The sequence below is a fragment of the Giraffa tippelskirchi genome, chromosome 5 (genome assembly GCF_054371585.1).
Source record: "Giraffa tippelskirchi isolate mGirTip1 chromosome 5, T2T-mGirTip1v1.2.pri, whole genome shotgun sequence".
Taxonomy (NCBI): Eukaryota; Metazoa; Chordata; class Mammalia; order Artiodactyla; family Giraffidae; genus Giraffa; species Giraffa tippelskirchi.
This window is the reverse complement of record NC_137279.1, coordinates 167,963,855-167,989,582: the sequence shown is the minus strand read 5'-3', so window position 1 is coordinate 167,989,582 and position 25,728 is coordinate 167,963,855. Positions and strand designations below refer to the sequence as shown.

Sequence of the window (25,728 nt, the reverse complement as noted above, 5' to 3'; positions counted from 1 at the left end):
TGTACCTAATGTTAGAGTGATGGGACAGATGCCATGATCTTAGTTTTCTGAACGTTGAGCTTTAAGCCAACATTTTCACTCTCCTCTTTCACTTTCATCAAGAGGCTCTTTAGTTCTTCTTCACTTTCTGCCATAAGGGTGGTGTCATCTGCATATCTGAGGTTATTGATATTTGTCCCGGCAATCTTGATTCCAGCTTGTGTTTCTTCCAGCCCAGCGTTTCTCATGATGTACTCTGCATATAAGTTAAATAAGCAGGGTGACAATATACAGCCTTGACGTACTCCTTTTCCTATTTGGAACCAGTCTGTTGTTCCATGTCCAGTTCTAACTGTTGCTTCCTGACCTGCATACAGGTTTCTCAAGAGACAGGTCAGATGGTCTGGTATTCCCATCTCTTTCAGAATTTCCCACAGTTTATTGTGATCCACACAGTCAAAGGCTTTGGCATAGTCAATAAAGCAGAAATAGATGTTTTTCTGGAACTCTCTTGCTTTTTCGATGATCCAGCATATATTGGCAGTTTGATCTCTGGTTCCTCTGCCTTTTCTAAAACCAGCTTGAACATCTGGAAGTTCACGGTTCACGTATTGCTGAAGCCTGGCTTGGAGAATTTTGAGCATTACTTTACTAGCATGTGAGATGTGTGCAATTGTGCGGTAGTTTGAGCATTCTTTGGCATTGCCTTTCTTTGGGATTGGAACGAAGACTGACCTCTTCCAGTCCTGTGGCCGCTGCTGAGTTTTCCAGATTTGCTGGCATATCGAGTGCAGCACTTTCACAGCATCACCTTTGAGGATTTGAAATAGCTCAACTGGAATTCCATCACCTCCACTAGCTTTGTTCGTAGTGATGCTTTTTAAGGCCCACTTGACTTCATATTCCAGGATGTCTGGCTCTAGGTGAGTGATCACACCATCGTGATTATCTGGGTTGTGAAGATCTTTTTTGTACAGTTCCTCTGTGTATTCTTGCCACCTCTTCTTAATATCTTCTGCTTCTGTTAGGTCCATACCATTTCTGTCCTTTATCGAGCCTATCTTTGCACGAAATGTTCCTTGGGCATATCTCATTTTCTTGAAGAGATCTCTAGTTGTTTTCCTCTTATTTCTTTGCATTGATCGCTGAGGAAGGCTTTCTTATGTCTCCTTGCTATTCTTTGGAACTCTGCATTCAGATGGGAATATCTGTCCTTTTCTCCTTTGCTTTTCACTTCTCTTCTCTTCCCAGCTATCTGTAAGGCCTCCTCAGACAGCCATTTTGCTTTTCTGCATTTCTTTTCCATGGGGATTGTCTTGATCCCTGTCTCCTGTACAATGTCACAAACCTCTGTCCATAGTTCATTAGGCACTCTATCTATCAGATCTAGTCCCTTAAATCTGTTTGTCACTTCTACTGTATACTCATAAGGGATTTGATCTAGGTCATACCTGAATGGACTAGTGGTTTTCCCTGCTTTCTTCAATTTAAGTCTGAATTTGGCAATAAGCAGTTCATGATCTGAGCCACAGTCTGCTCCTGGTCTTGTTTTTGCTGACTGTATAGAGCTTCTCCATCTTTGGCTGCAAAGAATATAATCAATCTGATTTCGGTGTTGACCATCTGGTGATGTCCACGTGTAGAGTCTTCTCTTGTGTTGTTGGAAGAGGGTGTTTGCTATTACCATTGCGTTCTCTTGGCAAAACTCTATTAGCCTTTGCCCTGCTTCATTCTGTACTCCAAAGCCAAATTTGCCTGTTACGCCAGGTGTTTCTTGACTTCCTGCTTTTGCATTCCAGTCCCCTATTATGAAAAGGACATCTTTTTTGGGTGTTAGTTCTAGAAGGTCATGTAGGTCTTCATATTCATGGGAAATAGATGGGGAAACAGTGGAAACAGTGTCAGACTTTATTTTTTTGGGCTCCAAAATCACTGCAGATGGTGATTGCAGCCATGAAATTAAAAGATGCTTACTCCTTGGAAGGAAGGTTATGACCAACCTAGATAGCATATTTAAAAGCAGAGACATTACTTTGCCAACAAAAGTCCGTCTAGTCAAGGCTATGGTTTTTCCAGTGGTCATGTATGGATGTGAGAGTTGGACGGTGAAGAAAGCTGAGCGCCGCAGAATTGATGCTTTTGAACTGTGGTGTTGGAGAAGACTCTTGAGAGTCTCTTGGACTGCAAGGAGATCCAGTCAGTCCATTCTAAAGGAGATCAATCCTGGGTGTTCATTGGAAGGACTGATGTTGAAGCTGAAACTCCAATACTATGGTCACCTCATGTGAAGAGTTGACTCATTGGAAAAGACCCTAATGCTGGGTAGGATTGGGGGCGGGAGCAGAAGGGGACGACAGAGGATGAGATGGTTGGATGGCATCACTGACTCGATGGACATGGGTTTCGGTAGACTCCGGGAGTTGGTGATAGACAGAGAGGCCTGGCATGCTGCAGTTTATGGGGTCGCAAAGAGTTGGACACGACCGAGCGACTGAACTGAACTGAACGTTAGAGTGGGCAGCGTGTACTTAATTTCTTTAAAATGGGTGGAAAGGGCACCCACCATTAGTCCTAAGAACCATATAACATTTTCATTTGCTAGGAAATCCTTACTGATCCACTGGAGGGGTGTCTCAAGAATGAGATTTGTTTTGTACTGGCATCTGTAGGAAACCCTGGAGAGAGAGAGGGTGATGCAACAGCTATCTGGTCTTCTGCTTAGTCTTACAATGGCTTATCCTGTGTTTTTCTTTTAGCTCGTACATCTAGACTATCCCAAAACTTAAAAATCTAGACTATATCCATTGTTTAGATTGTTAATAATGTGTAGATCCTTGCGCAGTTGATCAGTACTTGAAAACCGTTTTGAAATAATTTTTAATGTGGCAGATCACTAACTTTAAACATCTTGCCAAATTTGTCTTACCCTTTTCTGTCTCTATACACACCATTTTTAATACACACACACACACACACACACACACACACGCACGCATATTTGGCTGTGCTAGGTCTTAGTTGTAGAATGTGGGATCTTTAGTTGTAGCATGTGGGATCTACTCCCCTGACCAGGGATCAAATCCAGGTTCCTTGCATTGCGAGTGCCAAGTCTAGCCACTGGACCACCAGGGAAGTCCCCACACACACTTTTTTTCTTGAGGGTGGGTTGCATACAACATGCCCCTCTGCCCATTAATGTACTTTAGTTTGTATTTCCTAGAGGAAAGATAGTCTCTTTGACTCTTCTGAAAGCAAAGGTAATCTCAAGGATGACCACAGTGCAGCTGTCAAATTTTAGGAAATTTAACATTGATACAATACTTTTATGTAAAAATCTACTGTACATGTTTCCAGTGTTGATTTTCCCAGTTTAACACTGTTTATAAAATATTTTTCCTTTTAGTCCATGATTATTTTTACCTTCAGTTGTCATATGTGTGCTTAGTCATGTCCAGCTCTTTATGACCCCATGAACTGTAGCCTGCCAAGCTCCTCTGTCCACAGAATCTTCCAGGCAGTAATAGTAGAGTGGGTTGCCATTTCCTACTCCAGGGAGCCTTTCTGACCCAGGGATCAAACTAGCGTCTCCTGCATTTCCAGGCTACCTGGAAAGCCTCAGTTGTCATTGTCCTTCCTTTTCTTCATTACATTGATGTTTTTGAAGAATACAAAGTTACACTGTTTGGTTTGCTTTTTTGAAGAATGTTCCTCATTTTGGGTTTGTCTGATGGTTCATCATAATTCAGATTCTTCTAGGTCTACCCAGAATACCACATAAGGGATATTGTGCCCTTCTCAAGTGTTCAGTTCAGTTCAGTCGCTCAGTCATGTCCGACCCTCTGCGACCCCATGAATTGCAGCACGCCAGGCCTCTCTGTCCATCACCAACTCCCGGAGTCTACCCAAACCCATGTTCATCGAGTCGGTGATGCCATCCAACCATCTCATCCTCTGTCGTCCCCTTCTCCTCCCGCCCCCAATCCTACCCAGCATTAGGGTCTTTTCCAATGAGTCAACCCTTCGCATGAGGTGGCCAAAGTATTGGAGTTTCAGCTTCAACATCAGACCTTCCAATGAACACCCAGGATTGATCTCCTTTAGGATGGATTGATTGGATCTCCTTGCAGTCCAAGGGACTCTCAAGAGTCTTCTCCAACACCACAGTTCAAAAGCATCAATTCTGCGGCGCTCAGCTTTCTTCACCGTCCAACTCTCACATCCATACATGACCACTGGAAAAACCATAGCCTTGACTAGACGGACTTTTGTTGGCAAAGTAATGTCTCTGCTTTTAGACATGCTATCTAGGTTGGCCATAACCTTCCTTCCAAGGAGTAAGCGTCTTTTAATTTCATGGCTGCAGTCACCATCAGCAGTGATTCTGGAGCCCAAAAAAGTAAAGTCTGACACTGTTTCCACTGTTTCCCCATCTATTTCCCATGGAGTGATGGGACCAGATGCCATGATCTTAGTTTTCTGAACGTTGAGCTTTAAGCCAACTTTTTCACTCTCCTCCTTCACCTTCATCAAGAGGCTCTTTAGTTCTTCTTCACTTTCTGCCATAAGGGTGGTGTCATCCGCATATCTGAGGTTATTGATATTTCTCCTGGCAATCTTGATTCCAGCTTGTGTTTCTTCCAGCCCAGCGTTTCTCATGATGTACTCTGCATATAAGTTAAAGAAGCAGGGGGACAATATACAGCCTTGACGTACTCCTTTTCCTATTTGGAACCAGTCTGTTGTTCCATGTCCAGTTCTAACTGTTGCTTCCTGACCTGCATACAGGTTTCTCAAGAGACAGGTCAGATGGTCTGGTATTCCCATCTCTCTCAGAATTTTCCACAGTTTATTGTGATCCACACAGTCAAAGGCTTTGGCATAGTCAATAAAGCAGAAATAGATGTTTTTCTGGAACTCTCTTGCTTTTTTGATGATCCAGCGGATATTGGCAATTTGATCTCTGGTTCCTCTGCCTTTTCTAAAACCAGCTTGAACATCTGGAAGTTCACAATTCACGTATTGCTGAAGCCTGGCTTGGAGAATTTTGAGCATTACTTTACTAGCATGTGAGATGAGTGCAATTGTGCGGTAGTTTGAGCATTCTTTGGCATTGCCTTTCTTTGGGATTGGAACGAAGACTGACCTCTTCCAGTCCTGTGGCCGCTGCTGAGTTTTCCAGATTTGCTGGCATATCGAGTGCAGCACTTTCACAGCATCACCTTTGAGGAATTGAAATAGCTCAACTGGAATTCCATCACCTCCACTAGCTTTGTTCGTAGTGATGCTTTCTAAGGCCCACTTGACTTCACATTCCAAGATGTCTGGCTCTAGGTGAGTGATCACACCATCGTGATTATCTGTGTCGTGAAGATCTTTTTTGTACAGTTCCTCTGTGTATTCTTGCCACCTCTTCTTAATATCTTCTGCTTCTGTTAGGTCCATACCATTTCTGTCCTTTATCGAGCCTATCTTTGCGTGAAATGTTCCCTTGGTATCTCTAATTTTCTTGAAGAGATCTCTAGTCTTTCCCAATCTGTTGTTTTCCTCTATTTGTTTGCACTGATCACTGAGGAAGGCTTTCTTATCTCTCCTTGCTATTCTTTGGAACTCTGCATTCAGATGAGAATATCTTTCCTTTTCTCCTTTGCTTTTCGCTTCTCTTCTCTTCCCAGCTATCTGTAAGGCCTCCTCAGACAGCCATTTTGCTTTTTTGCATTTCTTTTCCATGGGGATTTTCTTGATCCCTGTCTCCTGTACAATGTCATGAACCTCTGTCCATAGAGGTCAAGTGTATTACAGTATAAAGCACAGAGTGCTCCTCATTGATGATGTTAATTTTCATCACTTGGTCAAAGTATTGTTCAGGTACTAGGTAAAATATCCAGGTGCAGATAAAATATTATCTATATACTCTTGTACTGTTTCTACCCTACATAGATAATATTTTTCCTTTTGAAACTAATGAGGGATGTATAAGATATTAGAAGACTATGCCAGTATCCTGGCCCTCATCAGACTTTCTGATCTAGATTTAAATCCATTGATGATGCTTACCCGAACCATTCTTTACTGCAGTGGTTGCAAAGTGATGATTTTGCAACTCTAACTCTCCTTTTTTTTTTCCAGCTCTTCTTTTTATTCAAAACATTTAACAAGTCTAACATATCTTCAATATGAACTCATTGATTCCTGTTGTTTTCAATGATTTATAATTCATTGCTGTTGTTAATTATTTTGATGCTCAGTTTGTCAAAGGGTGGCCAATGAGAGCTCCTGTGTCTGTTTTTACATGCCCCTATTATTACTGTTATTATTTTGAGTCCTTCTTTACTTTCTAGGCTTCATATACTTCCCTGTTTTGGCCTTAGAGTTAGACATTTCTCCCAAGAGCACTGGTTCCTTTTAGTGGGAAACCACTATCTGAGTGCTAGATGTGTGTTTAAGCCATTTCATCAAACAGAGCTAAGAAACAGATAAAGTAAGTTTAAAAGTGATACTTACAAATGTCCATCTTTATATTGTTCTTTGCCTTTCCACATTCTGTGTTTGTATCTCTCTTTTCCACATGGAGAACCTTGGCTTCCAACAGCCTCAGCATGTTTTCCTTAATCCTATAACCCATATGAAATAGTTTCAGAGTTGCTTCACCTATACTACTTTGAAACACAAACCCACTAAAAAAGAGTTGAAGATATATTTGCAATTCTTTCTTTTCACTCTTGACTGAGAGTATAGTCGAAGTATTAAGCCGTATATATTTAGGTTTTTAAATTTCCATTCTTACACAGTAGGTAGCATAGTACATGTACTCTGTACTTTGCTTTTTTTACTTCGTGGTATGTCTTGGAAATCACCCCATGTCAGTTCATGTTCCCGTTTTTTGGGAGGTGATGGTAAAATACACATAAAATTTATCATTTTAATCTTTTTAAGTGTATAGTTCAGTAGTTTTAAATACATTAATAATAATTTTGTTCAACCATCACCATCATTCATATCCATAGCTCTTTTCACCTTGTAAAGCTGAAATTCTGTAGGCATGAAACACTGACTCCCATTACTCCTCCCCAGACCCTGGCAATGCCAACTTCTACTTTGTGTCTCTGTGATTTTGACCAACTCTCTCATGTAAGCGGAGTCGCACAGTACTTGTCCTTTTGTGACTGGCTCATTTTACTTTACATAGTGTCCCAAGGGTTTGTCCACGTGGCATACTGCCTTTTTCCGGTTGAATAATAACTATTATGTGCATACCACATTGTGCTTATCCAGTTGTCATTGATATGTACTTGGGTTGCTTCCAAGTTTTAGCTATTGTGTTGATTATTGTGAGTAATGTTGCTGCAGGTAGGAGTACACAAATATCTCTTTGAGACTCTTGCTTTTTTTTTTTTTTTTTTGATCACTCTGTGAAGCTTCTGGGATCTCAGTTCTTTGACCAGGGATTGAATCCAGGCTTCTGCAGTGAAAGCCCGGAATCCTGATGACTAGTCCACTGGGAAACTCCCAAGACTCTGCTTTTGGTTCTTTTGGTATATACCCAGAAGTATATACTAGAATGGACATGAGTTTGAGCAAGCTCTGGGAGATAGTGAAGGACAGGGAAGCCTGGTGTACTCCAGTCCATGGTGTCACAAAGAGTTGGACATGACTTAGTGACTGAACAATGAGCAATCCAGAAGTGGAATTGCTGGGTCATATGGTGTGAAAGTGAAAGTCTTAGCTCAGTTGTGTCTGACTCTTTGCAACCCCTTTGGAATTCTCCAGGCCAGAATACTGGAGTGGGTAGCCTTTCCCTTCTCCAGGGAATCTTCCCAACCCAGGGATCAAACCCAGGTCTCCCGCATTGCAGGTGGATCATATGGTAATTCTGTTAATTTTTTGAGGAACTCATAATGTTTTCTGCAGCAGTTGCACAGTTTTTACATTCTCACTAACAGTGCACAAGTGTTCGAATTTCTTCACACACTGGCCAACACGTATTTTTTTCTGTTTTTAATTTTTTTAATGGTAACCATTCTAATGGGTGTGAAGTGGTACCTCATTGCAGTTTTGATTTGCATTTCCATACTTATCAGCTATATTGGGCATCTTTTCAGAAGCTTATTGATCATTGGTGTGTCTTTGAAGAAATGTCTAGTGAAGTTGTTTGCCAAATTTTAAATTAGGTTACTTAGGTTTTATTTTTGTTATTTTTGAGATATAGGAGTTCTCTGTGTAGTCTGGATATTAACTCCTTATGATATAAGATTTTCAAATATTTTCTCCCCTTCTCTGGTTTGTCTTCATGAAGTTCAGTTTATATTTCTTTTGTTGCTTGTACCTTTGGTGTCATATCCAAGAAATCACTGCCAAATCCAGTATTGTGAAGCTTCTTCCTCATGTTCCTTATAGGACTCCTATAGTTTTAGTTCATAAATTTAAGTCTTTAATCTGTTTTGAGGTGATTTCTTTCATGTGGTATTATGTTAGATTTTATAACTTCATTCTTTTACATGTGGATATCTAGTTTTCTTAGGACAATTTCTTGAAAATACCAAATTGTCTTAGCACCCTTGTTAAAAATCATCTGACTGTAAATGCAAGGCATTGTTCTAGGGCTTTCTAGTCTATTCCATGGGCTTCCCTTTGGCTTAGATGGTAAAGAATCTGCCTGCAATGCAGGAGACCCGGGTTTGATGCCTGGGTTGGGAAGATCCCCTGCAGTAGAAGATGGCAACCCACTCCAGTATTCTTGCCTGGAGAATCCTGTGGACAGAAGAGCTGGGCAGGCTATAGTCCATTCAGCTGGTCTATATGCTAGTATTTATGCCAGTGCCACACTGTTTTGATTATTATAGCTTTGTATTGATAGTTTTGAAATCAGGATTTGTGACTCCCTTGGAATTCTGTATAAATTCAGGGTGTGTTTTTGTATTTCTGCTAAAAAGGTCATTGGGATTTTGGTAAGGATTATATAAATGTGTAGATAATTTTGGGTAGTATTGACATCTTATCTTAACTCTTCTAATACATGAACATAGGGTGTGTTTCCATTATTTATGTCATCTTTAATTTCTTTCATTAATGTGTTGTAGTTTTCATCATACAAGCCTTTCATCTCCTTTGTTAATTCCTAAGTACTTTATTGTATTATTGTAAACAGAACTATTTTCATGATTTCCTCTTCAGATTGTTCATTATTATTGTATAGAAATTGAACTGATTTTTGTGTGTATCCTGCAACTTTCTGGATTCATTTATTAGCTCTAACAGATAAGAGTTTTTTGTGTTTTTTGTGGTATATAAGATCATATAGTTTGCAAGTAGATTATTTTACTTCTACCTTTTCAATTTGGATACCTTTTATTTTTTTAATTTAACTTTTTATTTTATATTGGAGTAGAACTGATTAACAGTGTTGTGATCATTTCAGGTGAACAGCAAAGGGACTCAGCTATACATACACATGTATCCATTCTCCCCTAAGCTCCCCACCCATCTTGGATGCCTTTTATTTCTTTTTCTTACCTAATTGCTCTGTCTAGAATTTCCAGTGCTGTGTTCAATAGACGCTGTGAAAGGGGCTTTTGTCTTTTTCCTGATTTTAAAAGCTTTCGGTCTCTCACTATGGAGTATCATGTTCATTGTAGATTTTTCATGTATGGCTTTCATTAAGTTGAGGTAGCTTCCTTCTGGGCTTTTTGTGAGTGTTTGGGGGCTTCCCTGGTGCCTCAGACAGTAAAAAATCTGCCTGCAATGCAGGAGACCCAGGTTCAATCCTTGGGTCAGAAAGACCCTTGGAGAAGGGAATGGCCACCCACTCCAGTATTCTTACCTGGAGAATTCCATGGACAGAGGAGCCTGGCCAGCTACAGTCCATGGGATCACAGAGTTGGACGCTTTGCCAGGAAAGGGTGTTGAGTTATGTCAAATGCTTTATCTGCATTAGATGAGGTAATCATGTTCTCCTCTTTCATTCTAATACTGTTGTGTATTACATTGATTTTTAGTATACCATGGTATGTTGAACATTGCATTCTGGGAATAAATCCTACTTGGTCATGGTGCTGTGCTTAGTTGCTCAGTCTTGTCTGACTCTTTGTGATTCCAAGGACTGTAGCCCACCAGGCTCCTCTGTCCCTGGGGATTCTCCAGGCAGGAATACTAGAGTGGGTTGCCATGCCCTCCTCCATGGGATCTTCCCAACACAGGGATCAAACCTTCATCTCCCACTTTGCAGGCAGATTCTTTACCATCTGAGCCACCAGAGAAGCCCAAGAATACTGGAGTGGGTAGCCTATCCCTTCTCCAGGGGATCTTCCTGACCCAGGAATTGAACCAGTGTCTCCTGCATTGCAGGCAAATTCTTTACCACCTGAGCTACCAAGGAAGCCCTGGTCATGGTATATAATTCTTTTATTATGTGGCTGAGTTTGGTTTGCCTGTATTTTGTTGAGGATTTTTCCATCTCTATAATGACTGTTAAACTCTAGTTTCCTTTTCTTGTAGTGTCTTTGGCTTTGGTATCAAGGTAATGCTGGCTTCATAGAATGAGTTAGGAAATGTTCCATCTCCAGTTGTTAAACTGAAAAGTTTTAACATGAATTCTTCCTTAAGTGTTTGGTAAAATTTACTAGTGAACCCATTAGATCTAGGGCTTTTATTTTGGGGGAAGTTTTTGATTATTGATCCCATGTCCTATTTCAGTTTTCTGTGTCTTCATGATTTAGTCTTGTTAGGTCTTATGTCTAGAAATTTGCCCATTTCATCTAGGTTATTAAGTTTATTGGGATGTAATTTTTCATAATACTCTTATAATTCTTTTTTTTTTTCCTGTTGAATTGGTGGTGATGTCTTCTGTTTCATTTCAGATTTTAGTATTTTGAGTCTTTTCTTTTTTTCTTAGTCTCTTTTTTTTTTACCCCTAGTCCATCCATTTGTCAATTTTGGTGATGTGGTCGTAGAACCAATTTTTTGTTTCATTGCTTTTCTTACTATTTTTATATTCTCTATTTTTTTGCTCTTTGCTTTAATAATGATTATTTCCATCCTTCTGCCAGCTTTGGGTTTAGTTTGTTTGATCTTTTTATATTTAAAAAAGTTACTGATTAGGAAGGACTTCTTTCTGTCACTTTGCTCATTAGTTTCTATATGTTTTACAACTTTTTTTTTTATCCCTCATTTCCTTCATTACTGTTTTCTTTGTTCAACTGACTTTTTGATGTTTTTTTTTTTGGTTGGTATTATTCTTGTTTCCTTTTTTGTGTATTCTGTAGCTGTTTTCTTTGTAGTTATCATGGAGGTTATTTTTAACATCCTAACATTATGACACTCTAATGTGAATTTATACTAGCTTAATTTCAATAACAAACAAAAGCTGTTCCTTTGGATCTCTGTCTGTGCCCCTTTTAATTGATATTCCCAAATTATATTATACATTATCTGCCCCAAAGCACAAAATAATTCTTTTTAGTGTGTTCATCACAAGTTATGTAGAAAACAAAATTTGGAATTATAGACCAAATTTATAATAGCACTAGTTTTTAGATGAATAATGATCTTTTGAAGGAACTATTTATTAAATCATGTTGAAAAAAAGTGTAGTTACAGACCACTTAAAAAATACCACTAGCTTTTGTAATTGCTCATGTATTTACCTTTGTTGAGATTGTTATTTCTTCATATGGCTTCTTGTTACTGTGTGGTGTTCCTTCATTTCACCTTACAGGACTTCCTTTAGCATTTTTCATGGGGCGAGTTTAGTAGTAATGAACTTCCTTGGCTTTTCTTTACATGGAAATGTCTTGACTTCATCCTCACTTTTTAAAAAACTTACACTTTTTTATTGGGATATAGCTGATTAATAAACAATGTTGTGATAGTTTCAGGTGAATAGCAAAGGGACTCAGTCATAAATATACATATACCCATTCTACCCCAAACTCCCTTCCCATTCAGGCTGCCACATAACATTGTGCAGAGTTTCAGGTGCTATATAGTTAAGTCCTTGTTGTTGATCCATTTTAAATATTGCAGTGTGTACATGTCCATCCCAAACTCCTTAGCTAGTCCATCTGCCTATCCTTCCCCCCCCAGCACCCATAATTTAATTCTTTAAGTCTATGAGTCTCTTTTTATTTTGTAAGTAAGTTCACTTGTATTTCTTTTTAGATTCTACATTTAAGGGATGTCATCTGATATTTCTCATTCTCCGTTTGACTTACTTCACTCAGTATGACATTCTCTATTTGTGTTGCTGCAAATAGCATTATGTCATTCTTTTGTAACAACAGAATGATATTCCATTGTATTTATGTACCACATGTTTATCTGTTCCTCTGTCAATAGACATTTAGATTGCTTCCATGTTTTGGCTGTTGCAAACAGTGCTGCAATGAACATTGGGTTGCATGTATTCTTTTGGATCTTGTTTTTTTCTGGATATATGCCCAAGAGTGGGATTTCAATGTCATATGGTAGCTCTGGTTTTAGTTTTTTAAGGAACTTCCATACTGTTCTCCACAGTGGCTGTACCAATTTGCATTCCCACCAACAGTGTAGGAGGGTTCCCTTCTCTCCACACCCTCTCCAGCATTTGTTGTTTGTGGAATTTTTGTTGATAGTCATTCTGGCTTTCACTCTCACTTTTGAAGGGCAGTTTTGCAGGGCATAAGATTCTTGATTGACAGTTTTTTTCTTTTAACTCTTTGATCATATCAACCCATTGTCTTCTGGCTTCTAAGTTTTTGATGAGAAGTCTGTGGGTCTTACTGAGGATCCTTTGTATGTGATGATTTGCTTCTCTCTTGCTGCTTCTTAGAATCTTTGTCTTTGGCCTTGAAAATTTGATTATAACATGTCTCACTGTGAGTCTTCTTGAGTTCATCTTGCATGGAGTTCTTGAATTTCTTGGATGTTTATATTCATGTCTTTCATCAAATTTGGGACATTTGCAGCCATTTTCCCCCCAATATTCTTTGCTACTTTAAGTCTCTTCTAAGATTCCTACAGTGTGTGTGTTGGCCTGCCTAACGGTATTCCACAGGGTCCTTAGACTCTGCTCCTTTGTTTTCAATCTTTTTGCTTTCTGTTCCTCTGACACAATTTCCTTTGTCCTATCTTCAAGTTTGTTGATTGTTTTCATCTTCCTGCTCAAATCTGCCTTGAAAAACTCAAGTGAATTTTTATTTCAGTTATTATACCTTTCAGCTCCAGAATTTTTTTTTTATTCTTTTTAAGGTTTTTTGTTTTTTTCTTTAAATATCTCTTGAGTTTTCTCTTTTGTTCTTTTTCTTGACTTTATCTAATTTTCCTTTAGTTCTTTGAACATCTTTAAGGTGGATGTTTTGAAGTCTTGTTTGAGTTGACCTGCAAGCAGTTCTGTTACAGGGACAGTGTAATTTGATCTCAATTTTTTTGATTTGAATGGGCCATGCTTTCCTATTTCTTTATATGCTTTGTGATTTTTGTTTTTGAAAACTGGGCATTTGAAACTAATAATATGGCAACTCTGGAAATCAGATTCTTTTCCCTTCCCAGGGTTTGATGTCTATGTTATTGTTTTTGTGTTTGGGGTCTGTGTTGAGTATCAGCCTCAAGTATAAATTTTAAGATCTCTAGGTCTTTTATGAGCCTTTTCCTGGGTATGTGCAGTAACTTTGGGATTTTCTCTGTACATGTAGTTGTTTTGAATGTCATAGTCATTAATGTCTGTCTTCTAAAAGAGGAAAAAGCAAACAATGAAGGGGCAGCCCTTGAAATTTCCTGGAAGTCATTTTAGCTGGTAAGAGAAGGGCTTTGAACAGTTGGCTGGTGAGGGTGCAACAGCAGTGGCTGCCCACCTTTTTGTACCTATTATCAGAAGCAGTCAGAGCACAGATCCCTGATATTGGAGGGTCTTTTTCCCCACCTGGACTCTCACAGGCTAAGTGCAGGCAGCTCTAGGAGCATGTGCTCGTGGTTGGGGAGTGTGGTGGGGCATGGACAGCTATTGCGGAAAGAGCTGAAATTGATGGAAATGAGCCACAGTTTACTGTTGAAACATCCTCCAGAAGTTGCAAGCATGGATATAAACTCCTTTATTTACCCTTTTTAAAAATTTTATTTATTAAATTTTTATTATGCTGGGTCTGTGTTGCTACTCACAGGCTTTCTCTAGCTGTGGTGAGTAGGGACTACTCTCTAGTTGTGGTGTGTGGGCTTCTTGTGTGGTGGCTTCTCTTGTTGCGGAGCACGGGCTCTGGGTGTGTGGGGTCAGTAGTTGTGATACATGGGCTTAATTGCCCTGTGGTATGTGGGATCTTCCTGGACCAGGGATTGAACTGGTGTCCCCTGCATTGCTAGGCAGATTCTTGACACTGGGCTACCAGGGAAGCACCCTTTTCTTTCCTTATTTCTTGAAAATGCTTGTTCACTGTTGCATTACTTTGTGTGTTGCTTGTTAAGTCTGATGACAATCTAATTCTCTAATTTGTTTTGATCTTTTAATTATTTTTAAATGAAAGAGATGAATATTTTTAATGATAAAAGGTATAATTCACAAAGATAGACATCATAAACCATTAGACACCTAACAACAAAGAAATAAAGATACACAAAGCAAAAATCAGAACAGATCTAAGGGAAAAGAAAAATACAATCATAGTGACACATATTAACATTTCTCTGAGTATTTTATCAAGTGCAAAAAAAATAAGAATAGGAACATCTTGAACAATGTCATTAATAATTATAATAGATTTCTATTCATTATTAATAATTTGTTTGATCCTTTTTTAAGAAGGCCCTGAAGGTTGTTTTTCTTTATCATTAAATTTAATCTTTATACTGTGATATGTCTTGGACTTGATTTGGGTCAATTTTCCCAGGTGGTTGGTGGGAATTCTTTCAGTGTGTTGATTTAGGTCTTTCTTTTTATTTCTGGAAGGTTTTTGTTGGTAGTAATTTTAAAAATTAGTTCATTTCTTCAAGGAACTTCAAGTATATGTGTGTTGTATCTTCTTTTCTAAATCAGCACTCAATCTTAGATCCTTTTAACTTCTTTCTTTTAAAATTTCTTTCTCTTGTTTGTTTCTTGCATTGCTTCTCCTTACTAAATTTTATTCAATTCTATTATTCCTTGATACTTTGTACTTAGTTTTTATGTTTGATATGACTTGATCTTTTCTTTTCCTGAGTTTAATCATCCCTGTTTCATCTTTTTGTTGAATGTATTTTTTTCACATCAAATAATGCTTATTAAGAACATTTAATTCAGTTTAAAGTTCTATGTTACACTTTTGTTTTGATTTGTTTTTGGTTTATGAGAAGAATTTTTCTCAGCTGAAATGTGTAGTTTTGCTTTAATGTATAAAGCTGTGCCAGGTCTTAGTTGTGGCACATGCAGTCTTTGAGGCACGTGGGATCTTTAGTTCTGGCCTGTGGTATCTAGTTCTCTGACCAGGGATTGATTCCGGGCCCCCTTCATTGGGAGTGTGGAGTCTTAGCCACTGGACCACCAAGGAAATCCCTAGATTTGCTTTTTAAAAAAATTCTTACAGTAGCTTTATATGGAATTGGTTTGAATCTTTTTACTTCTTTGCATTTAACTGACAGGTGTCCTAATTCAAAAACATTCTTCTGTCACTTTAGTGATGTGATGTTTCTTCAATGAATGTTGTTACTGCTGATCATAGTGGAATGGAAAAGGGGTTGTTTTTCTTTTCATTTTTGTGAAATCCTGAATTTTACCCCCCCGTTTTTTTTCTTTTTCTTCACTACCCAGGAATGCTAAAAACTGGGTAAAATCTAGTTTTATATTTTTAAATAAATGTTTAAATAAATAAACATTTCTTTTTAGTTATGATTTGGGTAAGTTTACCATTATTCTCCAGACCCGAAGTCTATATATAGGCTTTTTGAAATTATTACTTCAGTGGTTGTTGTTGTTCAGTTGCCTGGTTGTGTCCGATTCTTTGCAACCCTATCAACTGTGGCATACTAGGCCTTCCTGTCCCTCACCATTCCATCTCCTGAAGTTTGCTCAAGTTCATGTTCATTGCATCAGTGACGTCGTCCAGCCATCTTATCTTCTGACACCCTCTTCTCCTTCTGACCTCGATCTTCCCCAGCATGAGGGACTTTTTCAGTAAGTTGGCTGTTTTCATCAGATGACCAAAATACTGGAGCTTCAGCTTCAGCATCAGTCCTTCCAATGTGTATTCAGGGTTATACTTGAGTGGTATCAAGGAAGAATTATATTAATATTAATGAACTAACTAGTTCTATAAAAGTTCAGCTCCTTTTGCATCTTATTTTATCTGTTTTTTTCCCCTATCTTTTTTTGCCTATTTTATATGAGTACTTAGAGGACATGCGTTCATGGTTATTGGTTGTTTAAGAATTTACATGCTATCCATTATTCAGTTGAGGTCTCAACTGTAACACAGCTGTAGGGAGATTGTGTTTGAGTCTGTCTCCACTGCTTAATTAGTTTGTTATATTTAGCAATGTACATCACCTCTCTGGACCCACCATGTAAAAATGAGGTTGAGGAGAACATTTACCTACTAGAATTACTGAATGAGATCAACATTGTAAAGCTCTTGAAACATTTAAGTGAATGTTTATTGTTTCAAACACTTCACACACTCTTAAAAAAAAGCCTTCCTTGTAGATGAATGGTGAAACCTGTTGGTAACATGCTTGTTTTCTAGGTTGCTGGAGGAGCCAATATAAGTCAGATTTCAGAAGCGCTGAGCTGCTATAGGAGTAGATCATGTTTTATGAAGGAAGCCCTCTATAGGCTCTTCACAGAGACTTTTTCAACGCAAGTAACCATGCCTGCTATTTTAAAGGTAACTACAACTCAGAAATGTAATTTTTTTAAATTAGTTTATCTATTTTTAAACTTTACAACATTGTATTTGTTTTGCAGTACATTGACATGAACCCACCATGGGTGTACATGTTTTCCCCTTCCAGAACCCCCCTCCCACCTCCCTCCCCATCCTGTCCCTCTGGGTCATCCCGGTACACCAGCCCCGAGCACCCTGTATCATGCATTGAACCTGGACTGGCGATTCGTTTCACATATGATAATTTACATGCTTCAGTGCCATTCTCCCATATCATCCTGCCCTCACCCTCTCCCATAGAGTCCATAATACTGTTCTATTTATCTGTGTCTCTTTTGATGTCTCGCATACAGGAGAAATGTAATTTTTATAACTACTTATTACTTGATTCAATTAAAGTTGTTTCAAATTTGGAAAAAACAGTGGCCACAGGACTGGAAAAGGTCAGTTTTCATTCCAATCCCTAAGAAAGGCAATGCCAAAGAATGCTCAAACTACCACACAATTGCACTCATCTCACATGCTAGTAGAATAATGCTCGAAATTCTCCAAGCCAGGCTTCAACAGTACGTGAACCGTGAACTTCCAGATGTTCAAGCTGGTTTTAGAAAAGGCAGAGGAACCAGAGATCAAATTGCCAACTTCCGTTGGATCATCGAAAAAGCAAAAGAGTTCCAGAAAAACATCTGTTTCTGCTTTATTGACTATGCCAAAGCCTTTGACTGTGTGGATCACAATAAACTGTGGAAAGTTCTGAAAGAGATGGGAATACCAGACCACCTGACCTGCCTCTTGAGAAATCTGTATGTGGGTCAGGAAGCAACAGATAGAACTGGACGTGGAACAACAGACTGGTTCCAAATAGGAAAAGGAGTACGTCAAGGCTGTATATTGTCACCCTGCTTATTTAACTTATATGCAGAGTACATCATGAGAAACGCTGGGCAGGATGAAGCACAAGCTGGAATGTGTTCTCTGAATGAAACTTTTGACTTCATACCAGAAATGATTGCTTGCTGTATGACCACCTTAGGCAGCACTTTATTTATATCTCTTTCATGGTGCTTTTTTCCAGTTTCATCTTTTGACATCTCTTACAATGTTATTTGTTTACATACCTTATTTCTTTCATAAGGCTTTATGCTAAGGAGTAGGATATAAGTGACTCCTGTTATATCCCCTATAGTGCTTATCATAATGCCTTGGAGGGACTGAGGCTCGATAAATGATTATGAAAGCACAGATGAGGAAACAGGGGTCCAGAGGAAGGAAGTGAGTTACCTAGAGTCACACAGCAAATTAATGACTATGTTTCAGTTAGAAGGTATTGCTGGTGTCCTAAAAAATAAATGGTGAGGATGGGAAAAAATCTTGTTACTTTTTGTCCTGATAAGCAAGTGTTTTTGATAACACAAAAATAAGACTGTGTAAAGAATGCTAATGTTGTCATATGCCACTTAAAACAAATTCATCTTCAGCTTGTGGCTGTAGGAATGAGAAATCATCCATTGGATTTGCCAGTGCAGTTCACAGCCAGTGCTTGTGCCCTCAACTTAACACGCCAGGGCCTGGCCAGGGGGATGCCTGTTCGTCTGTTGTCAGAGGTTACCTGTCTACTTTTCAAGGCTTTGAAAACTTTCCCCCATTATCAGCAGGTAATTTGATTTTAATATTTGACTGTGCTTCTTACTTGAGGACAAATACATGAAAAATATGTTTTATTTAGTTGTGATTTTTCATCCTGAGAGAGGAAGAGGGAGGGAGGGAGGGAGGGAGAGAGAAAAATAAATGCATGATTATTGTAGAAAAAATGAGAAATATAGATAAGTAATATGGTTTTAAAATTTTGCATTTATCAGAAAACAGCTACCCGGAAACATCTACTGTTAACACTTTGGTACACCCTATAGGCTTAGCAACATGTGTGAAAATTAAATTGAATTGAGTCATAGATCTAAATATAAAAGCTAAGTCATAGGTCTAAATATAAAAGCCATAAAACTAGAAGAAAACATCAGAGTAGGCAGTGTTTTCTTAGGATACAAGAAGCATACTTCATAAAAGAAAAATAATACATTAGACTTCATCAAATTAGAAGCTTCTGCTCAAACACGCACAGCGACATTAAAAAATGAAAAGATAATCCAGGACTGAGAAAAATGTCCACTTTATATATATGACAGAGGACTTTTATCCAGAATGTAAAGAACTATTAAATAGGTAACACAAGATAAACCGATTTTTTAAGAAGGCAGAAGGTTTGAACTATGGAAAAAGATAGTGCAGGTGACAAACGAGCACTTGAAAAGATGCTCAGTATCTTTATCTATCAGGGAAATGCAAATTAAAGGCATATTTGGATACCAGTGCCCACTTAGATGGGCTTCCTAGGTGGCACTAGTGGTAAGGAATCCGCCTACCATTGCAGGAGATGCAAGAGACACGGGTTCAATCCCTGGGTTGGGAAGATCTCCTGGAGTAGGAAATGGCAACCCACTCCAGTATTCTTGCCTAGAAAATTCCATGGACAGAGTAGCCTGGCAGGCTACAGTCCATGGGGCTGCAAAGAGTCAGACACTACTGAGTACACGTCACAGCCTCACAGCACACATAGATAACACTACACACCCCCTAGATTGATAGAAATTTACAAAGTGACAGTATCAGGTATTGACAAAAGTGCAGAGAAACTGAAATTCTCATATGTTGATGTTAAGAGTGAAAAATGATAAAACCGATCCAACAGTCTGGTAATTTCTTTGAAAGTTAGAGATATATCTTTCATAATACACAGTTATTTCACTCGGCGAAATGGAACTATATAGCCATATAATGACATACACAAATGCTCATAATGTCTTTATTCACTATCCCCCAAAACTGAAAACTTAATGTCCTGCAACAGGTGAATAGATAAGCCAATAATGATATATTCATATAAGGAAATACTACTTGGTGATAAAAAGAAGTGAAGTACTGATACATGCCACATGGATGAATCTCAAAAAACATTTTATGCTGAGCAAAATAAGCTAGACATGATAAAATAGATACCATATGACTTTATGTGAGAAATCTTAGAAAAGACGAATCTTTAATGACAGTATGATTTTCTGGGGTTGAAATATGCAAGCTGGGAATGGAGTGGAAAATGTCACAGTGGAACTTTGCGGGGTAATGGAAGTATTTTTTATGTTGACTGTGGTGGTGGGTAAAGTTATACATAATATATATAAATGTGTCAGATCTGATTGAAATGTATACTTAAAGTTAAAATGGGAATCAATCTATTAAAAATACAATAACACGATCTTTCCTCACTTAAAAGAAATCTGTATTTCCACTTTCTCTTGAAAAATTGGATGATCCTTCTCAATGCAGTCTGAATTCCTACATGGCCATCATTAGTTGGAGCCGATTAACAACTGCCCCTATAAAAGGGCGTGAATTGTCCAGTTTGCCATAATTCCTCCCGCTGCCCTATTGTTTTGCACTCTTCCTTCTTCACTTGTTTATGTTACTGCCTAGTTCCTGTTGGCTTTTCAGGTTTACTACCCCTGCCTCATATATTATACTGCTGTCATGGCAGTACATGCCACTGGCCTACTCATGGTCTTTAAAAGAGATGTTATAATTTTTTATTCCCATAGCTTTCCTAGAAGTCCTTTTCTCTCTCCTAGTTCAATTCCTACTAGTCATAGGTAGAAAGTAGAAGCTCTGTCACAGAGTTAGTTATGAGATCCGGTTCAGACATAGTCCTTCTTAGATGGGCCAGACTTAGAATTGATTTAGATTGACACATAGGCAGGCAGCTTTCCACATAGATCCTTTTAGGGTTCAGGGGAAAGGGAGACTCCCTCTTTTCCAGAAAAGAGAAAGATTACTCTTTAGGCAAAGGTGAATGTTAGAGTTTAATAGTAAGATTGATACCAGAAACTAATATAACATTGTAAACCAACTATACTTCAATAAAAAATAAATTTAAAAAACTATAAAAAAAGTAGTAAGACTGAATGAAGGACTTGGAAACGACCAGATATACAGCAGGCTTTCAATAAGAAAAGCTTAGAACCTTCCAGATGCTTAGAACCTTTGTTTAGAATGGGTGTACATTTGCTCAAAATTATTTTTCTTTATTCCCTTAAAGTTACAGAAGAATTGTCTTCTCTCCTTAACCAATTCCAGGATTCTTGTGGATGTTCCATTCAACAGGCAAGTATAAAATTGGATGATCTGATTTTAGGGTATTGACCAGTATTACTCTGAGCTTTGTTGTCTTTTGGTTATTAGCCTAGCAGTGGTCTGATTGAGGCTGGGATAAAGCGTTTGGGGAGAATGTTCTGTTCAGAAGTACTGTAGTTATAAATGTTGTCTCCCAAAGTGTGAGTCCATTTCAGGGCAGTGAGTGATAAGAACATGGGTACTAGAGGTTAAATATCGAATCAGGTTCTAGCTTGTCCATTATCTTTGTGGATAAGTTCCTCATTTGTAAAATAGTGACTCTTAGAATGTTTGTAAGGTACTTATCACAGTACCTACCTTATGAGTGCAGGCTGTCCTAAATATTACTCATTCTTTGTGTTATTATTTTATTGATAATGATTTTTTTTAAAAAGTTATCATTATAGATTCCAGAAGAATTTCTCTGGAGGCCATTATAATCTTGTTTCAAAACGTTAGTAATAGTTGCTGCCAACAGGAAAAATAAGCATAGTCTGATGGACAAAGTCCATGATTTATAGGTGTACGTTTGTAGGCTCCACCATTCTCAAATTTATTGAAAGTGTATACTTACAGTGAGAGTTGACTCTTAAAAATACAGTGGGGAAGGTGAACTTTTTCATTCTCAACTCAGTCTTCCTTCCTGTATAGCATCAGTTGGAGCTGAGTAAAAAACCATGGATAAAGTGATTTATTGTTTGCTGTGGCATTTTAGCACTGCCTGCAAGCTAGTTTATGAATTACTATTTCTTGGGGAACGTATTGCCCTTTTTATTACAGTAGAAACTGAGTGCTAAAAAAGAAGTCTTTTTAACTTTTGTCCATTTTTGAATCTTGTGTGTTTTGCCCTCATTTTTTAAAAAATAGTTTAGTTTATTTTTGTCTGTGCTGGGTCTTCATTGCTGCACAGGCTTTTCTCTAGTTTCAGAGAGTGGGGATTACTTTCTGCTTGTGCATGGGCAGCACTGTGCTGGCTGCTCTTGCTGTAGAGCATGGCTCTAGAGCACATGCTTAGTTGCTCTGCAGCATGTCAGATCTTCCTGGATCAGAGATCAGACCCGTGTCTTCTACACTGGCAGGTGGCTTCTTTACCACTGAGCCACCAGGGAAGCCTTGCTCTTCTTTTTTGCATACTCTCTTTTCGTCTCTTCTTTTTGCCAAATATTCTTGGTTTTCATAGCTGAGTCTTTACAAGTCCACAACTATTTTTAAACAGGATTTGCTGGGGAGGCCGAGTGATTTCTTAACTTCTCGTGTATAGTTTACAGAGTTTATTGTGAGAAAAATACTGTTTTTTAGGTTCGAGGCTGCCAAGTTTGTTATGAGATGGCTCTGTAAGCATGAAAACCCCAAGATGCAAGCCATGGCAGTGAGCATAATCTCTATTCTAGCCCTGCAGGTATGTGGTTGCTAAATGCAAGCCTTCTCTTTCCCTAGTCTTAGCGGAGCATTGATGGAGTTTGAAACATTTCACTTCCTGCTTTTTTGTTTCTAGCTCTCACCTGAGCAAACTGCACAACTTAAAGAGGAGGTTTTCATGGCAGTTAAGGTAGGTTGTCACTTTTAGAACTTTTTTCAATAAAAGTAACAGTTTAAAAAATTAAAAACAGTTTAAAAGTCTTATAAAATGAACAATCTGTAGGACGTGCTACCTAAAAGAAGCTATTCTTTACTTTTAAATAGCTGTTTTTTCTGGTATTTACCTCCTTATTTCTAAATAAAATGCTTATAACTGCAGCTGTGCTGTCTTCATTGCAGTGGGAGCATTCTCTAGTTGTGGCATGTGGGGGCTTCTCTTGTTACAGAGCTCAGCCTCAGGAGTTGGTGGAATTGGGGTCTAGAGCACTTGGCCTCTCTAGTTGCAGTGTGCAGACACTTCATGTTTGCAGTGAGATCTTAGTGTACTCACGCCTCTCCACCACCACCAGAGATTGAATCCATGTCCTCTGCATTGGAAGGTGGATTCTTAAGCACTGTACTGCCAAGGAAGTACTGCAGTTTCTTGATTTATCAGTTTTAGATGTTACCTCCTGATTCTACTGCTGTCAGTTCAGTTCAGTTCAGTTCAGTCCCTCAGTCGTGTCCAACTCTTTGTGACCCCATGGACTGCAGCACACCAGGCTGCTTGTCCATCACCAACACCCGGAGCTTGCTCAGACTCATGTCCATTGAGTCAGTGATGCCATCCAACCATCTCATCCTCTGTCACCCCTTTCTCCTCCTGCCTTCCATCTTTCCCAGCATCAGCATCTTTTCCAATGAGTCAGTTCTTCGCATCAGGTGGCCAAAGTATTGGAGCTTCAGCTTCATCATTAGTCCTTCCCATGCATATTCAGGACTGATTTCCTTTAGGATTGACTGGTTTGATCTCCTTGCAGTCCAAGGGACTCTCAAGAGTCTTCTCTAACACTACAGTTCAAAAGCATCAATTCTCGGTGGTTAGTTGTTGCAAACTTCTTGGTGTCAGATCCTTTGTTCTTGAGGTCAGGTCATGGTGAGGAAGCGATGTTTCTGTAAATCTCCACCAACAAATGTTATTCTGTTTTACAAGAAAGGGCAAGGTCCCTAGGCAAAAATTTCACCCTCCAAGATCCAAGTCCTAGCTATGAGGCGGGTGTCCCTGCAGGGGTCAGTTACCCTGCCACAAAGCATTCATCCAGCACCCAATCTGGGTTCTCTTCCCAGTGTCCAGGCCTGGCTGAACAGGTGCATCTCAGTTGGCATCTCCCTCAGGGCCAGGTCTCCAGACCCTGCCCAGTTGTCATCTCAGGGAGCCAGGTGCCCTGGACCCAGCCGTTCCTCAGGCTCCTCAGGCTGTCCCAAGTGGTAGGGGCCAGGTCCCACCAACTGCATCCTAGATAGACTGCCACTGCTATTAGGTCACAGAGGCAGGGGTGGAGGAGAGAGTCCGCACCACCTCAGGGCCTGGCTCTGCCAGTGTGTGGCCTTGGCAAGGGTTCTTTGTCCCTATAGGACACAGGCCTCAGCCTGTGCTCTGGGCCCCCCACTGATCCATGGCTGGGTGAGCTGGAGGCTCCAGGGAGGAGGCAGAGATCCACCTCTTACCTTACTCTGCACAGGAGGACCACCACTCCGCCTACCATTGGTTGAATAGTTGCTCATTGGCAGTTGCTTGCTTGTGGGAGGGGCCTATTGCCCTGCCGACCAGTAACCGAGCAGGATCACTAATGGTCACTCATTGACAGTTGCTGAGTTTACGGAGGGGCCCACTTCACCACCAGCCCATGGCTGAGCAACCATTAATAGTCTTTTGGTAGCCATTGTCTGGTAAGGGGGAAAGTGGCGGCTAATGGCTGCAGCACTGGCTGCATGTTAAGGGCTGCATGTGTTGGAGAAGACTCTTGAGAGTCCCTTGGACTGCAAGGAGATCAAACTAGTCAATCCTAAAAGAAATCAGTCCTGAATATGCATTGGAAGGACTAATGATGAAGCTGAAGCTCCAATACTTTGGCCACCTGATGCATAGGCACAGCCATGCTGTATTACACTTTGGGTTCTTGCAGCTTTATTTTTGTGAATTCTCTTGATATATTCTCTCTGGCTGTGTAAAATATTTGAGGTGGAATTATAACACAGTGCTGCCAAGCACAGATCTTAGCACATGGCCATCACTGTGTACTATTACTATGCACCCTGTTACCAGCCATTGATTGGTGCTGCGGTGAGCCCTCCCACAAGCGGCCAGCTGTCAATGAGTGACCATTAATGGTCCTGCTCAGCTGTTGGTTGGCACCAGGTCCCTCCCACAGGCAACCAGCTCTCAATGAGTGACCATTAGTGATCCTGCTCAACCATTGGTTGGCACCAGGCCCCTCCCACAAGCAACCAACTGTCAGTGAGTGACTGTTAACAGGCCCATTCAGCAAACAGTCAGTGGAGTGGTGGTCATCAGGGGGAGAGTGAGGTAAAAGGTGGATCGGGGTCTTCTCCCTGGGGACCTCCAGCTCACCCGGCCTTGGGCCCTTGGGTGAGCTGGGAGGCTCAGGGAACAGGCTGGGGGCTGTGTCCTGCAAGGCTCCAGAACCCTCGTCAAGGCCACCCACTTGCCTTGGCCAAGGCCTTGAGGCAGCGGTGAACCTCTCCCCTGTCTCTACCTCTTGACCTAGTGGCGGTGGCAGTCAGCATAGGATGCAGTTGGTGGGACCTGGCCCCCACCATACAGGTGGCCTCAGGAGCCTGAAGGCCAGTTGGGCACCTGGCTCCTCAGCGATGACAGTCGGACAGGGTCTGGGGACATGGCCCCGAGGGAGTTGCCAACTGAGATCTACCTCTTCAGCCAGGATCTGGACCTCAAAGGGTGAAATTTTTGCCTAGGGACCTAGCCCTTTCTTGTCAGGACAGAGAATAATATTTGTTGGTGGAGATTTACAGAAATACCTTACCTCACCATAACCTGACCTCAAGAACAAAGGGTCTGATACTAGGTCCTTTGTGGAAATGGCTGTCTCTTTCCTTTTACATGATAGTCTAGCATGTTTGAAAGAAAGCATGAATACTAGCTTAACTTTGATCTAGAAATATTCTAATATGAAATGGTGTGTTGGAATCTGTTAAAGTAGTCTTTTTGCATATGCGAGACAGAATAAGAGACACAGATGCATAGAACAATTTTATGGACTCGGAGGGAGAAGGTGAGGGTGGGACGTTCTGGGAGAATAGCATTGAAACATGTATATTATCATATGTGAAA

At 39.8% G+C, this 25,728-nt stretch overlaps 1 protein-coding gene and 1 long non-coding RNA gene across 3 annotated transcripts in view; one reads left to right on the top strand and one right to left on the bottom strand.

The window, feature by feature from the left end:
* Positions 1-25,728, top strand: part of ZYG11A (zyg-11 family member A, cell cycle regulator) — a 62,374-nt gene that overhangs the window by 25,023 nt on the left and 11,623 nt on the right. For both annotated transcript variants that reach the window (XM_081485272.1, XM_081485274.1), the window contains exons 4-8: positions 16,656-16,796; positions 18,275-18,451; positions 20,944-21,008; positions 22,317-22,416; positions 22,513-22,566. In XM_081485272.1, the coding sequence (XP_081341398.1) occupies positions 16,656-16,796; positions 18,275-18,451; positions 20,944-21,008; positions 22,317-22,416; positions 22,513-22,566 (537 nt within the window). The remainder of the gene's footprint in view (positions 1-16,655; positions 16,797-18,274; positions 18,452-20,943; positions 21,009-22,316; positions 22,417-22,512; positions 22,567-25,728) is intronic.
* LOC145504469 (uncharacterized) lies at positions 18,456-24,445 on the bottom strand. The gene is made up of 2 exons (XR_014052222.1): positions 24,084-24,445; positions 18,456-21,680 (listed from the first exon to the last, which is right to left on the bottom strand). It is a non-coding gene; the product is annotated as an uncharacterized LOC145504469 (long non-coding RNA).